This window comes from Schistocerca nitens, chromosome 10, assembly GCF_023898315.1.
Source record: "Schistocerca nitens isolate TAMUIC-IGC-003100 chromosome 10, iqSchNite1.1, whole genome shotgun sequence".
NCBI classification, from domain to species: Eukaryota; Metazoa; Arthropoda; class Insecta; order Orthoptera; family Acrididae; genus Schistocerca; species Schistocerca nitens.
In genome coordinates, this window is record NC_064623.1 from 52,396,171 (window position 1) to 52,412,241 (window position 16,071).

General features: G+C 45.2%; 1 protein-coding gene across 1 annotated transcript in view; it reads left to right on the forward strand.

Moving 5' to 3' along the window:
• LOC126210483 (mucin-12) overlaps positions 1-16,071 on the forward strand; it is a 388,877-nt gene that overhangs the window by 354,802 nt on the left and 18,004 nt on the right. The window contains exon 7 of the mRNA XM_049939717.1: positions 14,399-14,919. Within this exon, the coding sequence (XP_049795674.1) occupies positions 14,399-14,919 (521 nt within the window). The remainder of the gene's footprint in view (positions 1-14,398; positions 14,920-16,071) is intronic.

The following is a 16,071-nucleotide window of genomic DNA, read 5'->3' on the forward strand; positions in this document are numbered from 1 at the left end:
CAGCAGCTGTTGCTGTAGCTATACGACGAAAATCAATTGGAAACGATTCGACCACGTCATCGGTTTCCGCATCAGTGAACATGCAAGCAAGTTCGGAAGAATCGAATGCTCCATCCTCAGCAACAGGCAAACGGGACAACGCATCGGCGTTTCCGTGCTTAGCAGTGGACCGATACAAGATATCGTAGCGGTACTGCGAGAGGAAAAGAGACCAGCGAATGAATTTCTGCGCTGTATGTGGAGGTACAGGCTTGTTCGGATGAAAAAGTGATGTCAAAGGTTTGTGGTCTGTGATGATGGTAAAGTGACGACCATACAAGAAATCATGAAACTTAGTAACACCAAATACGAGAGCCAAAGCTTCTTTCTCGATCTGTGAATAATTTCTTTGCACAGACGAGAGGAATTTGGACGCAAAGGCAATAGGGCGATTATGCGCTCCATCTTTGTGCGCAAGCACAGCACCGATCCCGAAATCCGATGCATCTACCATCAACAAAAGGGGTTTCTGGGGATCGAATGGCGTAAGGCAAGTATTGGAAAGCAACGCTGATTTCAACTGGCGAAAGGCGCGTTCGCATTCCATCGCCCAGACGAACGGAACACCTTTACGGCATAAGCGATGAAGCGGAGCTGAAATGGAAGAGACGTGGCGCACAAAGCGATGATAATAATTGATTTTTCCCAGCACACTCTGTAGCTGCATCAAATTCTGCGGCGAAGGCAAGTCTTGTATGGCACGTAGGTGCTCTGGACTGCGATGTATGCCTTCGGCATTGATTACATGTCCCAGATAGGGTAAGTCACGAGCAAAAAACACACATTTGTCCTTCCGCAAGCGAAGACCATTTTGTCGCAAGACCTGAAATAATGTTCTGAGATTGGCTAAATGTTCTTCTTCCGTCTTTCCGGAGATCACAATATCGTCCAGATAGGTTGCTGCAGTAGGGACCGACGCACAAACAGTTTGCAGATATTGCTGAAACAATGCAGGGGCGGATGCACACCCGAATGGCAGTCGTTTGAATCGATACAAACCAAGATGCGTGTTAACCACCAAAACACGATGGGATTCATCGTCCACCGGTATTTGCAAGCACGCATCTGCTAGGTCCAACTTCGAAAAATTTTTACCCGGGCACAGTTTGTCAAAAAGATTTTCCGGGCGGGGTAAAGGAAAAGTTGCAATCACTAGTTGTGGATTCACTGTTGCCTTGAAGTCCACACAAAGTCTCAATTTTCCGGAAGGTTTTGGCAAAATTACTAAGGGCGATAGCCAGAGAAGCCTGCACACGTTCAATCACACCTTGTGATTCCAAATCGTGTAATGTTCTTGCGACCTCATCACGCAATGCGTGGGGAACATTGCGCACTCTGAAAAATTTCGTTGCGCGTTGACTTTCAGTTCCAAATGTGCTTTATAGTTCGTAGCGCAACCAAGGCCCGGTGCAAAAATGGCTGCAAATTCTTCACATAGACGAGAAACACTGTCTGAAGGCACAGTCTGGTTCACTGATAGGACCTGATTGACTATAGACAAGTTAAACAACTGAAATAAATCTAAACCAAACAAGTTCACTGTAGAAGAAGAACGAAGTACGTAAAATGACACAAGTTTTGTTTGTCCCTTGTATGTTGCAAGAAGGCTGCACTGTCCTAACACAGGGATTGCTTGTCCTGAATAACTACTGAGCTTAACATTTGCGGCACACAACGGAGGTGTGCCCAGCTGTTTGTACGTGTCGTGATTGATCAGTGAAACTGCAGCTCCGGTATCGAGCTGGAATGGTATCACTTTGCCGTGAATGTCCAAGTCGACAAAAAGTTTATTGTCCTGCTGACAACAAGAGCGACTGTCTCGTGCAGCGTGAACTGACACTGGTACAGAATCACTTGCGACTTGACGGGATTTCCGGTGATGTTGACGCACACTATTTGTGGGACGAACACAGTCACTGTTAGAGAGAGTGGCACTGGGCGGAGTGGAATGAACTACATGAATTTCCATGGGCGAAGGTTCACGAGCCTGAGTATTCTTGGTTTGATTTCGATTCCGGCGTGAAGAAAAGGGCCTGGAATGGTTGTGAGTGTCCAATCTGAGCTTTTTTTGGCAAACACTCTGAACATGTCCTCGTTTATTACAGAAGAAGCAAATAGCTTGGCGTGACAGGCAATTCTCACGCGATTATCTAGTAGCACACCGCGGGCATGATTTTATCACAGCATTTGCTTGCTTGCGCGGGACACGTGGCGGAGAGCTTGGCGGCAGCTGTGCGGACGGGCGCGAGGGCTGTTTACTGTTGCGTGCAGCTCGCCCGGCTGGCCAGTTAACGTGACACACGGCTGGCGAAGTTTCAAATGATTCCTGAGCAAAGTCAAGTGTGTCCTGTCGATCCAATATGTCCATTACTTGTTGAAGGGAGGGACTGACTAGTTTCAAAATCTGTTCCCTTATACGAACATCAGAAACGTTCTGTGCAATTGCATCACGTACCATAGTATCTGAATAAGGGAGTCCACATTCACACTCAAAAGCACAATCCCTAGTAAGGCCTTGCAAAGTTGCAACCCATTCCTTATTAGTCTGAGCAGCCGTACGTTTTGTACAAAAGAACGTATACCTTTTTGCAACTACATCGGCTGATTCTTTGAAACATGCATCGCAGACAAAATTTCGTCGTAGGACAGAGTTGCTACGTCGCGTCGGGGAAATAATTTCACTATCACACGGTACGTCTGGAAGCCTACGGCAGAAAGGAGAAAAGGCTGCCGCTCAATACCTTGAATTCTGTAGGCGGCGAGATGGAATCCAAATTGGCGTGACCACTCCGTCCAGCTTTTCAGTGCCGCATGAAAAGGACAAAAAGGTGCTGCAACAGCATGTTGTGGCTGCGGTAGCGGTGGAGCGGCAGCGGCCGCATCGTTTTGCATTGCACATTGACCCTGGATGAGCTGTCCAAGGGCATCCAGTAAGGCCTGCGTCTGCTGATTCTGCAAGCGATAAAATTCGGACAGTACATCTGGAGATTGCGGCGAAGCCATGACACAAGTAAATCAGGAATATCAATACGAACGCAAAATTCTCGTCGCCATATGTTGTGGATTGGCAGGAGCCAATCCACGGGGTTTGGAGGAAGCCGAAAGGCACGCGCTAAGCTCACGCAGGCTGGCGTGAGGTCTGGAACATGACACGGAAATGAGACTAGTAAAAAAGGTACGTAGCTTCTGGAATACTTAACTTTAATCCATAATTGGTGAATATCGCTCTGACGGTACATGCAACACAAGATAAATAGCAAATGATGATGGCACCTTGCTAGGTCGTAGCAAATGACGTAGCTGAAGGCTATGCTAACTATCGTCTCGGCAAATGAGAGCGTAATTTGTCAGTGAACCATCGCTAGCAAAGTCGGTTGTACAACTGGGGACGAGTGCTAGGAAGTCTCTCTAGACCTGCCGTGTGGCAGCACTCGGTCTGCAATCACTGACCGTGGCGACACGCGGGTCCGACGTATACTAACGGACCGCGGCCGATTTAAAGGCTACCACCCAGCAAGTGTGGTGTCTGGCGGTGACACCACAAAACTCGCACTCTTAATTTGTGCTTGTGTAATCTAAATTTTGTCCTCCGTCACAGCGGGACCCACCTCCTCTTCCTCAAAATCACCTTCTCCAAACTTTCCAGGAATTTCTGACTTCCAGCCTTGCATCTCAATCCTTCTTAAAAAACCTTAATGCTACTCCCAACATCACCACTGCTGAAGCCCAGGCTATCCGTGATCTGAAGGCTGACCAATCCATCGTCATTCTTCCGGCGGACAAGGGTTCCACGACCGTGGTACTTGATCGTTGGGAGTATGTGGCTGAGGGACTGTGTCAGCTTTCAGACAACACTACATACAAAGTTTGCCAAGGTAATCCCATTCCTGATGTCCAGGCGGAGCTTCAAGGAATCCTCAGAACCTTAGGCCCCCTACAAAAGCTTTCACCTGACTCCATCAACCTCCTGACCCCACCAACACCCCGCACCCCTACCTTCTACCTTCTTCCTAAAATTCACAAACCCAATCATCCTGGCCGTCCCATTGTAGCTGGCTACCAAGCCCCCACAGAACGTATCTCTGCCTACGTAGATCAACACCTTCAACCCATTACATGCAGTCTCCCATCCTTCATCAAAGACACCAACCACTTTCTCGAACGCCTGGAATCCTTACCCAGTCTGTTACCCCCGGAAACCATTCTTGTAACCATTGATGCCACTTCCTTACACACAAATATTCCGCACATCCAGGGCCTCGCTGCAATGGAGCACTTCCTTTCACGCGGATCACCTGCCACCCTACCTAAAACCTCTTTTCTCATTACCTTAGCCAGCTTCATCCTGACCCACAACTTCTTCACTTTTGAAGGCCAGACATACCAACAATTAAAGGGAACAGCCATGGGTACCAGGATGGCCCCCTCGTACGCCAACCTATTCATGGGTCGCTTAGAGGAAGCCTTCTTGGTTACCCAGGCCTGCCAACCCAAAGTTTGGTACAGATTTATTGATGACATCTTCATGATCTGGACTCACTGTGAAGAACAACTCCAGAATTTCCTCTCCAACCTCAACTCCTTTGGTTCAATCAGATTCACCTGGCCCTACTCCAAATCCCATGCCACTTTCCTTGACGTTGACCTCCACCTGTCCAATGGCCAGCTTCACACGTCTGTCCACATCAAACCCACCAACAAGCAACAGTACCTCCATTATGACAGCTGCCACCCATTCCACATCAAACGGTCCCTTCCCTACAGCCTAGGTCTTTGTGGCAAACGAATCTGCTCCAGTCCGGAATCCCTGAACCATTACACCAACAACCTGAAAACAGCTTTCGCATCCCGCAACTACCCTCCCGACCTGGTACAAAAGCAAATAACCAGAGCCACTTCCTCATCCCCTCAAACCCAGAATCCCCCACAGAAGAACCCCAAAAGTGCTCCACTTGTGACAGGATACTTTCCGGGACTGGATCAGACTCTGAATGTGGCTCTCCAGCAGGGATACGACTTCCTCAAATCCTGCCCTGAAATGAGATCCATCCTTCATGAAATCCTCCCCACTCCACCAAGAGTGTCTTTCCGCTGTCCACCTAACCTTCGTAACCTCTTAGTTCATCCCTATGAAATTCCCAAACCACCTTCCCTACCCTCCGGCTCCTACCCTTGTAACCGCCCCCGGTGGAAAACCTGTCCCATGCACCCTCCCACCACCACCTACTCCAATCCTGTAACCCGCAAGGTGTACACGATCGAAGGCAGAGCCACGTGTGAAAGCACCCACGTGATTTACCAACTGACATGCCTACACTGTGAAGCCTTCTATGTGGTAATGACAAGCAACAAACTGTCCATTCGCATGAACGGACTCAGGCAGACAGTGTTTGTTGGTAATGAGGATCACCCAGTGGCTAAACATGCCTTGGTGCACTGCCAGTACATCTTGGCACAGTGATACACTGTCCGGGTTATCTGGATACTTCCCACTGACGCCCACCTATCAGAACTCCGGAGATGGGAACTTGCCCTTCAATATATTCTCTCTTCCTGTTACCCACCACGCCTCAACCTCCGCTAATTTCAAGTTGCCGCCACTCATACCTCACCTGTCATTCAACATCATCTTTGCCTCTTCACTTCCGCCTCGACTGACATCTCTGCCCAAACTTTAAATATGTCTGCTTGTGTCTGTATATGTGTGGATGGACATGTGTGTGTGTGCGAGTGTATACCTGTCCTTTTTTCCCCTAAGGTAAGTCTTTCCGCTCCCGGGATTGGAATGACTCCTTACCCTCTCCCTTAAAACCCACATCCTTTCGTCTTTCCCTCTCCTTCCCTCTTTCCTGATGAGGCAACAGTTTGTTGCGAAAGCTTGAATTTTGTGTGTATGTTTGTGTTCGTTTGTGTGTCTGTCGACCTGCCAGCACTTTCATTTGGTAAGTCACATCATCTTTGTTTTTAGATATAAAAACAAAGATGATGTGACTTACCAAATGAAAGTGCTGGCAGGTCGACAGACACACAAACATACACAAACATACACACAAAATTACACCTCTATCCATACAAAATTCAAACGCGGCAACCCCTCAGCGCCGCTACCATTGCTGCACGAGAGACATTCGCTAACGATATAGTGCACAGGATTGATGACGGCGATATGCATGTGGGCAGCATTTGGTTTACTGACGAAGCTTATTTTTACCTGGACGGCTTCTTCAATAAACAGAACTGGCGCATATGGGGAACCGAAAAGCCCCATGTTGCAGTCCCATCGTCCCTGCATCCTCAAAAAGTACTGGTCTGGGCCGCCATGTCTTCCAAAGGAATCATTGGCCCATTTTTCAGATCCGAAACGATTACTGCATCACGCTATTTGGACATTCTTCGTGAATTTGTGGCGGTACAAACTGCCTTAGACGACACTGCGAACACCTCGTGGTTTATGCAAGATGGTGCCCGGCCACATCGCACGGCCGACGTCTTTAATTTCCTGAATGAATATTTAGATGATCGTGTGATTGCTTTGGGCTATCCGAAACATTCAGGAGGCGGCGTGGATTGGCCTCCCTATTCGCCAGACATGAACCCCTGTGACTTCTTTCTGTGGGGACACTTGAAAGACCAGGTGTACCGCCAGAATCCAGAAACAATTGAACAGCTGAAGCAGTACATCTCATCTGCATGTGAAGCCATTCCGCCAGACACATTGTCAAAGGTTTCGGGTAATTTCATTCAGAGACTACGCCATATTATTGCTACGCATGGTGGATATGTGGAAAATATCGTACTATAGAGTTTCCAAGACCGCAGCGCCATCTGTTGTTGAAAATTGTAACTACTGTAATTTCGAAAGTTTGTCTGCCTGAAAATGTACTGTTGTCCCAAGCATATTGCAACAAACGGTGTATTTCTATCGCTGCTCGTTTAGTTTTTATTGCCGTTTCAAATATACCGGTCATTTTTGAAACACCCTGTATATACACCCATGTGGAGGAACTGAAGTTCCTAGCTCAGGAAGACCCAGTGTGCATCTGTTTGCAGGAAACACATTTTATAGCATTTGATGCCTCCGTCCTATGGGGCTATACACTCTGTCACAAGGATGACCTGACTGGGGAAAGGGCCAATGGTGACGTTGCTATGTTTGTAAATAACGCACACCACTCCTCTGCTCTCCACATTTCTACTGACCTGCAAGCAGTTGCAGATGAAATTTACACAGGTCAGCGGGTCACATATTGTTTGCTGTATTTACCTCCTCCTCATGCAGTAGACTCTGAGGGTCTCATGGATCATCCGGAATGACTAACCCACCCATTTCTCCTCTTGGGAGACTTCAATACTCATCATGCCGTATGGTGCTCGACCTCTACTCTCCCTCAGGGTCAGGTTTTGGAGACCCTCATGGCATCCCAAGAGCTGTGCATCCTAAACATTGGAACTCCCACTTGTTTCTGTGCTGCAACTGGGCCATTCTCGGCCATTGACACCTCTCTCTCTGATCTCCAGTCCTTGCAGTCTGTGTTCAGTGGGATGTCATTGATGACCTTCAGTCGAGTGGCCACTTCCCACTCTGCATTCACTTACTGGATGGAGCACTACCTGAAGAGAAGCCACCAAACTGGATGGTCAGCAGGGATAGCTGGATGCTGTTCAGCAAGCTGGCCATATTTGAACATTGCAACAGTGCCCAAAAATGGGTAGACCACATTACATGCATGATCCATCATGTCACTGACTTATCCATCCCATGTCTTCCAGTCATCTTAGGAGGCAACATGTTCCTTGGTGGGCAGATGAGTGCCACGTTCAGCAATCCTGGACAGGCATGTGGCTCTTTGACATTTTAAATGTAGGCCAAAAGCAGAAAACCTCAGGATCTTTTGAGTTGCCAGGGCCAAGGCTTAGCGCGTCATTAGGGAGAGTAAGAAAAGATCATGGCAAGCATTCTCGGACTTCATGAACTGTTCTATTTCTTCTACAAAAGTGTGGGAAACCATCTGGAGGATTCCTGGTAAACACAGTCGTTTACTAATAGCAGCAGTACTGAAACGAGGGTGTCTCCAAACAACACCTGGGGACGCTGGCCCCGTATTTTGCTAAAACTACTGCCAATGCCAGCCAGGATCTGGAGTTTCATCGCTACTGTGCGACTGTAGAGGGGGGGGGGGGGGGGGGGAATTGGACTTCAGATCCAACAATTCTGAGAGTTAAAAGTACCCTTTCTCCATGTGGGATTGGGAATCAGCTCTATCTGAGACTTGGGATACTGCTCCTATCCATGATCAAATCTGGTGCTGCATGCTTCAACATTTGACAATGGCATCAAAGGAAATCCTCCTCAAATGCTTTAATCTCATATGGCAGACAGGTAACTTCCTAACTCGTGGAGAGAGGCACTTTTGATATCTCTCCTCAGACCAGGAAAGGACCAAACATATCCCAGTAGTTATTGGAGTATTGCTTTAATTAACATGTAGGAAAAACCCTGGAGTGAATGGTTAACTGTCATCTGGTCTGGTTGTTAGAGACCAGGCAACTCCTTAGCTGCTTTCAGTGTAGATTCTGGAGATTTCAGTCCACTGTCGACAACCTCACCTCTGCTAGAGATGGCTATTCAGCAGGCGTTCCTATGTAAACATCACTGTATTGGCATATAGTTAGATATCAGTAACAATACCAGAGAAAGAAAGTTGCTACTCACCATATAGTGGAGATGCTGAGTCACAATAGGCACAACAAAAGGATTCACATAGTGTAAACGCGACTTGCACACATATCTGCAGTCTCAGAGAGCTGAAACCACAGTAAAGCACAAGATACTACTTGGAGACACTTTATTCTCAAACAACTGAGGCTTTTGTGGCCATTTCCCTGTCATCATACTGTCTTTTCTGTCTCGGATGTGTTTTAGGACCCGAGTTGGTGACTCACTGTCAGATCGTTTTGAGCAGGAGAATGGTCTCTCTCAGGGCAGTGTTTTAAGTGTTACCACCTTTGCCATAGCCACAAACAGTATCACATCTATGGTAAGGAGTCCTGTACAGTGCTCATTATTTTTGGACGATTTTGCTGTTTTCTGTTCCTCCTCCAGTGTTGCAACAGCAAGACATCAGATGCAGCTTACATTGCACAGGTTAGAGGAGTTGGCTGCAAATATGGGATTTCAGTTTTCTGCAGATTGTGTGTGTGTGTGTGTGTGTGTGTGTGTGTGTGTGTGTGTGTTGATTTGAATCATTCTCGTCATATTTTTAATTTGTCTGACTTACATATGAGAGACACCATCCTACATTTTAGAGACTCAGTGAGGTTCTTGGGCCTAATTTTTGACTCCAAAATGTCATGATTGCCACACCCGAGACATCTGAAAGCCAGAACCCTCAAGGCACTGATCATCATGATGTACCTTAGCCACAAGGCATGTCTGCTCACGTTTTAAAGGGCTTTCGTGCTCTCACGGCTGGACTACATGTGCATAGTGTACGGATCATCAAGGCCTTTTTATTTGAAGATCATTGATGCTATCCACCATGAGGGGATTCGGCTGGCCATGGGTGCTTATAGGACCAATCCCATTTCCAATCTCTGTGCTGAGGCTGGGGAACCGCCAATCACAATACGACAGCAGCTCCTCACGGTGTCTCGGGCATGTAAGTTCCTCGCAGCTCTGACTTCACCTGCATACCAAACTATTGCTCGTCTGCCTATACAATGCCTTTTCTCCAACCATCCCCGAGCCACAATGCCTTTCGGGATCCGTGTGCAGTATGTGTTGGAGTCACTTGGTGTGGAGCCAGTACAACCCCAAATCCAGGGTTTTAACTGCCTGCCACCCTAGTTACTGCAGAGGCCCAGAACCATTTTAGATTTAGTGCAGTGCAGGAGAGATTGCACCTTTTGTTTCTGTTTTTAATTTGATATTTTCTGACATTTTATATGAGCACCACAAGTATGTAGGTGTCTTTACGGATGGGTCTAAGCAGGGGGACTCTGTTGGTTGCTCTGTCAGACTCCTGGGCCATGCCCTCAAGGTCCAACTGCTGCAAGAATGTACTGCCTTTGACACAGAATTATATGCAATCTTGTGGGCACTGGAGCATATGCGACATTCTTTCAGTTCTAAATATCTTGTCTGTTCCAATTCTCTTAGTGCCCTTCACCCTCTCCAACATTAGTACTCAGCAGATACAGTGGCTCAGAATATCCAGGATGCCCTCCACCAATTACGATGACTGGGGAAAGAGATTTCTTTCTGCTGGGTGCCAGGGCACATGGGTACTGCAAGGAATGAAAGGGTGGATCTAGCAGACAAGGAGGCAATTCGTGATCCTCAGGCAGTTCAGTGTGCCATCCCCCTACATGTTGTCACCTCACTGTTGAGGTACAAAGGCATCCATCAATGGGGAGGTGAGTGTCTGGAAGTGACTGACAACAAGCTCCGTGTTGCAAAGGCCACAACTCGGCTGTGGCGTACTTCCTTCCAGCCGTGTCGACGGGATGAGGTACTTCTTACTCGTCTTTGCATAGACCAGAGCCCTATGATGCATAGCTTCTTACTCTGGCAAGAGGACTCTCCAATGTGTGGTGCTTGTGGTGTGCTGATCATTGTTTGCCACATTTTATTGGACTGCATTTTATTTTCTGATGACCAGGCTGTGTTGGATTTGCCAATGAATCTGCTATCTAATTTAGGTAATGTTCAAGTGAATGTGGTTGAAGTTTTGTGAATCCAGTGTTTTTAACAAGATTTTAGGGAGATGTATTTAATTTGTTAACAGGGTGACTGGCTCACCCAAGTTTTTTGTAAGTGGTCAGCCAGTCAAATTTCCTGTGCCTTTCTTTTAGCTCTTCTGTGTTTTGTTTTCTACATGTTTTAATTTCATGTGTAGCTACTTTCCCCCTTTTTAATTTGTTTTAATGCATGCAAGATAGAATGACTATGCAGTCACTTTGAGTGCATGTGTGTGTGCAACAATTTTAGAGTTTATCTCCACATTTGTTTGTTTTGATAGATGTAAGGGCACTGATGACCTCTATGTTGAGTGCCTGTAAGATCCAAACACACACAACAAAAAGACCATCACTTGAAAGTGTCTTATAAATAAGGTAACAGTATGATCTCTAATCTGTGACCAGGCAAGAGGAAATGCAGATTGTGTCCAAAAAAACAAATAGCTGCAAGAAGTATTCTGTCTGGTTTGATATGATGCGCCAGAAATTCCTCTCCTGTGCCAGTCTTTTTGTCGCAGGGTGGCACGTTTGGCCTATGTCCTCAATTGTTTGCTGGATATATCTCTGTTTTCCCCCCACAGTTTTTACATTCTACGCCCTCCTCTGTATCATGGAAGATATTCCCTGACACCTTAACATATGTCATATCATCCTGTCCCTTCTTCTTGTCACTGTTTTCCTCCTTCCTTACCTTATCCATCCACCTAATTTCCAATGTTTTCTGTGGCACCACATCTCAAACACTTCGATTCTTTTCTCTTCTGATTTTCCCGCAGTCCATGTTTCACAACCATACAGTGCTGCACTCCAAACATTCATTCCCAGAAATTTATTGCTCAATAATAATAATAATAATAATAATAATAATAGTAGTAGTAGTAGTAAAATGTTTTTTATTCCAGTCTTTGATCACAATATCAATTCAATCGTCAAAGGAACTGATATTGTGATCAAAGACTGGAATAAAAAACATTTGAAAGTATTGGATCACTGTTCATATTTGTGACTATGTCGCAGCTGGTGAAAGTGTAGTAGTAGTAGTAGTAGTAGTAGTAGTAGGGGGTGGTGGTAGTAGTAGTAGTAGTAGTAGTAGTAGTAGTAGTAGTGTATTAATGTAAAAATTTTGACTTTAATTGTTTTCTAGTCCATAAGTATCATGTTTAAAAACAAAATTGTATCATTCCATATTAAAGCCACTGAACATGCCTTAATGTAAGAGGCAAAATGCTTTGGGAACATAAAGAAATGTGGATTGCAGCAAAATAAAAGAATTACATTCTCTAAAACACACACACACACACACACACACACACTTGCTGTGAACAATGGCCATGTCAACAAACTTGTTGCACCTACCATATCACATCACTTCACTTGCCTTACATCTCACTGTGTGTATGTACCACAGGTGTCCATAAGGGTGGTTAGTAGTTGGGCAAGTCCCTCTCCTGCAATCTAGGTTACAGGCTTTTTATACACTACAGAATTCTCATATGTTTCCATGTACAATTTCTGTGATTCGATTGTAGTATTGATATAGAATTACTGAGTCTATCAGGAAATACTGTGACATTAACAGTCAATATATAATTTGGGTTTGTTCGGTTGACAAGCTATTCATGGCAAATTTTGCATCTTCTGTGTCACAGCAGTGATTTCATAGCTGTCCTGCAGTCAAGGCCAATGTGAAGATATATAAAACATTGTCAAAATAGATTAGTGAATCTATTCCCTGTCCCTTACTTGAACAGCCCGTACCAGGCTGTAGCATGTAGGCTCTGGAATCTATTCCAGTACACAATATACCTACTTGACTTGCGTCTCGAATTCCCACCAAGAAAATCTTTTCTCCTGTTGCACAACTTCATCACAATTTAGTTTACCATCTGTCTGTGATGAAAGAAGGCGCGTGAAGGAGTGCTAAGACCATATTCAGTTTCACAAGCGCAAAGCAATCGTAATAACCTCAAAAGAATACAGTATCGTTACACTGCAAGTGTGTTGTTCTGTACTTCATCTATGGACCCAAATTCAACAATTGAAAAGAAAACATAACATTTTCTGTGCTGGAAGAGAAGGAAAAAGGCCAAATTTCAAGATAAAGATCTTTATTCTAGATATTGGAACCTTCTCAGACTGCTTGGAGAGCAACACAACAGAGCCAGTCACAGAATTATGAATTGTGTAATCCAGGTGACATGGTTATCAACAGTGTGTGAACATAGAGAAACATAGGACATTTTGGTTCAGTCATAGGATGTTGAGAGTGGCTTGTAGTGGCTATGTGAGGTTGTTTTGGGAGATTTCCCACATTCATCTCGTAGAATGATGGTCCAGGTTACAATTTATGCAAACAACCTAAAAAATGTAGTTTTCAAAATGCATTTTGTTAAACTTTAGTTATGCCAGTCAGCCTCAAATAAATAGATGGCGTGAAAATATTGCAATAAATCCACTAACATGCTCAGAGGTAAATTTTTGTGAGCAAACAGTTTTACATGTGGTATCAAAGTTGAGCAACCTTTTTTAAAGCTTATTTCCTGTTCCTCCTCCTGGAGAAGTATTAATCAGTGGAATTTTTGTTGCTTATTATTATTTTTTTTTTTACAACCAACAGAGTTTTCTGAAGTGTGTTGATTATTATTAGTTTTTTCCCCGGTTTCAGATTTCTGATTTTCAGGGTCAACATAACTGTTTTCTAGCTTTATTTCCTAACTTGGTGGATACACTGGATTTAGTCATACAGGGATTAAATTCCAAATCATTAAATCAAAGAGTAGTAATAGTCACTTTGATTATAAAAAGGGTATACTTTGCATATGCTAATGATGTGTGGTTACTTGGTAGTTACCACAATAATCAACCTTAAAAAATATTAAGTTTAGTGTACAATACATTTTGTGACTTACTGTTAAATTTAGTTCTGGATATAACACATTCTCAAACTCATTGACTCAGTTATATAAAAAATATGATCCCCCGTGGATAAATTTCTGCAGAAAATTGTGCTACGTACATAAAAATTTGAAAGAGAACTCATAAAGTGCTGTACTATACAATAATTTAATTCTTCAATAGAAATAAGTAGTTAGTTACAAACCTGTTCAAATGACTTAAAAGAGTGGAACTGTGTGACATTTTTGACAACCATCAGTAGTTCGGCAGGTAAACATAGTCATTCTCAAGGCACAAATACAATAATTAAAGCACTGCGAAAAGAAATTTAAACCCTCAATTGATGGGGCTACACTGACAAAGAATCGCAATACAGTGTCTGCATAAAGCGATACTAATTTATGGCACGTGTGTCGTCTTTCTGCATATATGCCATGTTGCGGTTCTCAGTTGGCATAGCCATATCTACCATAGGTTTCAATTTTTGCTCACTGTGCTCTCTCGCATTTGCACCTCGAAAATGACAGGATGTTCACCTGTTGAAATATTGGCGGTTGTTGCAGGTGCCGGACAGCTGCATTCCTGCAAGTTGTTTGAATGTGTAGCCGTAAAAATATTTTTTAAATGTTCTCCGTATAGTCTTTTGCTCGAGTGACACTTCCCAGATTTATTGCGAATTTGATCTTCGACTGGTGGAACTAACGGAGTGCGTGTGCTTTGACAGTAGCAGTCCGGGCTCCGGTTCGCTGCCGAGCACCCCTGCGAAGGCACCGCCGTCCCCCGGCCGCGCGGTTCGTCAGCAGTCTCCCCCAGCCACTGCCGCAAGTAGCAGTGGGAATGGCAGTGGCGGCGGCAGCAGTGGCGGCAGCAGCAACAGCAGCAGCATCAGCACTGGCAGTGCCAACAGCAACAACAACAGCACCGGCACCAACAGCAACAGCAGCACCACCAGCAATACCAGCACCAGCACCAGCGTCAGTCCGGCCAGTGCCAACAACAACAACAACAACAACAACAACAATAATAACAACAGCAACAACAACAACAACAACAACAACGTTCCCGACCCGACGCTTTTCCCGTTTCTCAGTCGTCGACTCGCACTGAGCACCACCCCACAGTCGGGATCCCCCCCGCCGTCGCAACCCTCCGCCCAAGTGAGCCGCGACGACAGCCTCGACGATGTGGATGCTGCGGCGGCGATGCTAGCTCTGAAGCACGCGCACCTCCGTATACCGCGCAGAGGTGAGACTCTACAGTTGTAGCACTGTTTGGCACATTACGTTTGAGGTCCGAAGTTGCGATGTTGTTGCCGCGAGAACTGTCTGCGGGCAGCGTCACAGTCCCCTGCTCTGTATAGTAACAGAAAATTGAGAATGAGTTCTCATTTTCCGGCAGGACGTATGTCTTGCAGATAAAAACTGTTTGCCAAACTGTGGCTCAAACTCAGAAACTTTACCTTTTGCAGGCAAGTGCTCTTTCAACTTAAGCTATCCGGTTGTGACTAATGACCCACTCTCACCACTTCACGTCTGTAAATACCACTTCTCTTGTGTTCCAAACTTCACAGAATTGCTCCTGCATACATTGGTGGACTAGCACTGCTTTTGTCAATTGAGTAATGCTAAGTGCAATTAAATTGGCATTGATGGTCTTGAGGCTCCTGGATCTTTCTTAGAGTTCTTTACACGAAGAAGTTCAATTAAATTCAAAAGCATAAGAATCTTCAAAAGAGTTTTAACTTTCGTAGCTGGTATAGTAACGTATTTTTGTCTCGATTAAATATGTTAAACGACAAAAATTTTAGTGCAGTTATGGTACATCGATGAAGCTACAAATTCTAGCAAGAACGAAACCGGCAACTTTGTGATCGCAAGGCTCGTGTTCTATGAAGTGTTGGCAGAAGAGCCAACACCGTGTTGCTAGAGGAGGCCTAAATGCACGCGTTTAATTACACGCAGACTGGCGTGAGGTCTGGAACAAGGTAAAGTAATTATCCTATAAAGAAAAGAACGTAGTTCTTGGAATACTTAACTTTAATCCACAATTGGAGAACATCGCTCTTGTTTAGACATTATTACAATCTGAATATAAACTTGTAATGGCGCCTTGCTAGGTCGTAGCAAATGACGTAGCTGAAGGCTATGCTAACTATTGTCTCGGCAAATGAGAGCGTAATTGTCAGTGATCCCCTTCTGGCAAAGTCGTCTGTACAACTGGGGCGAGTGCTAGTAAGTCTCTCTAGACCTGCCGTGTGGTGGCGCTCGGTCTGCAATCACTGACAGTGGCGACACGCGGGTCCGACGTATACTAATGGACCGCGGCCGATTTAAAGGCTACCACCTAGCAAGTGTGGTGTCTGGCGGTGACACCACATTCTACACACTCGGCTGAATG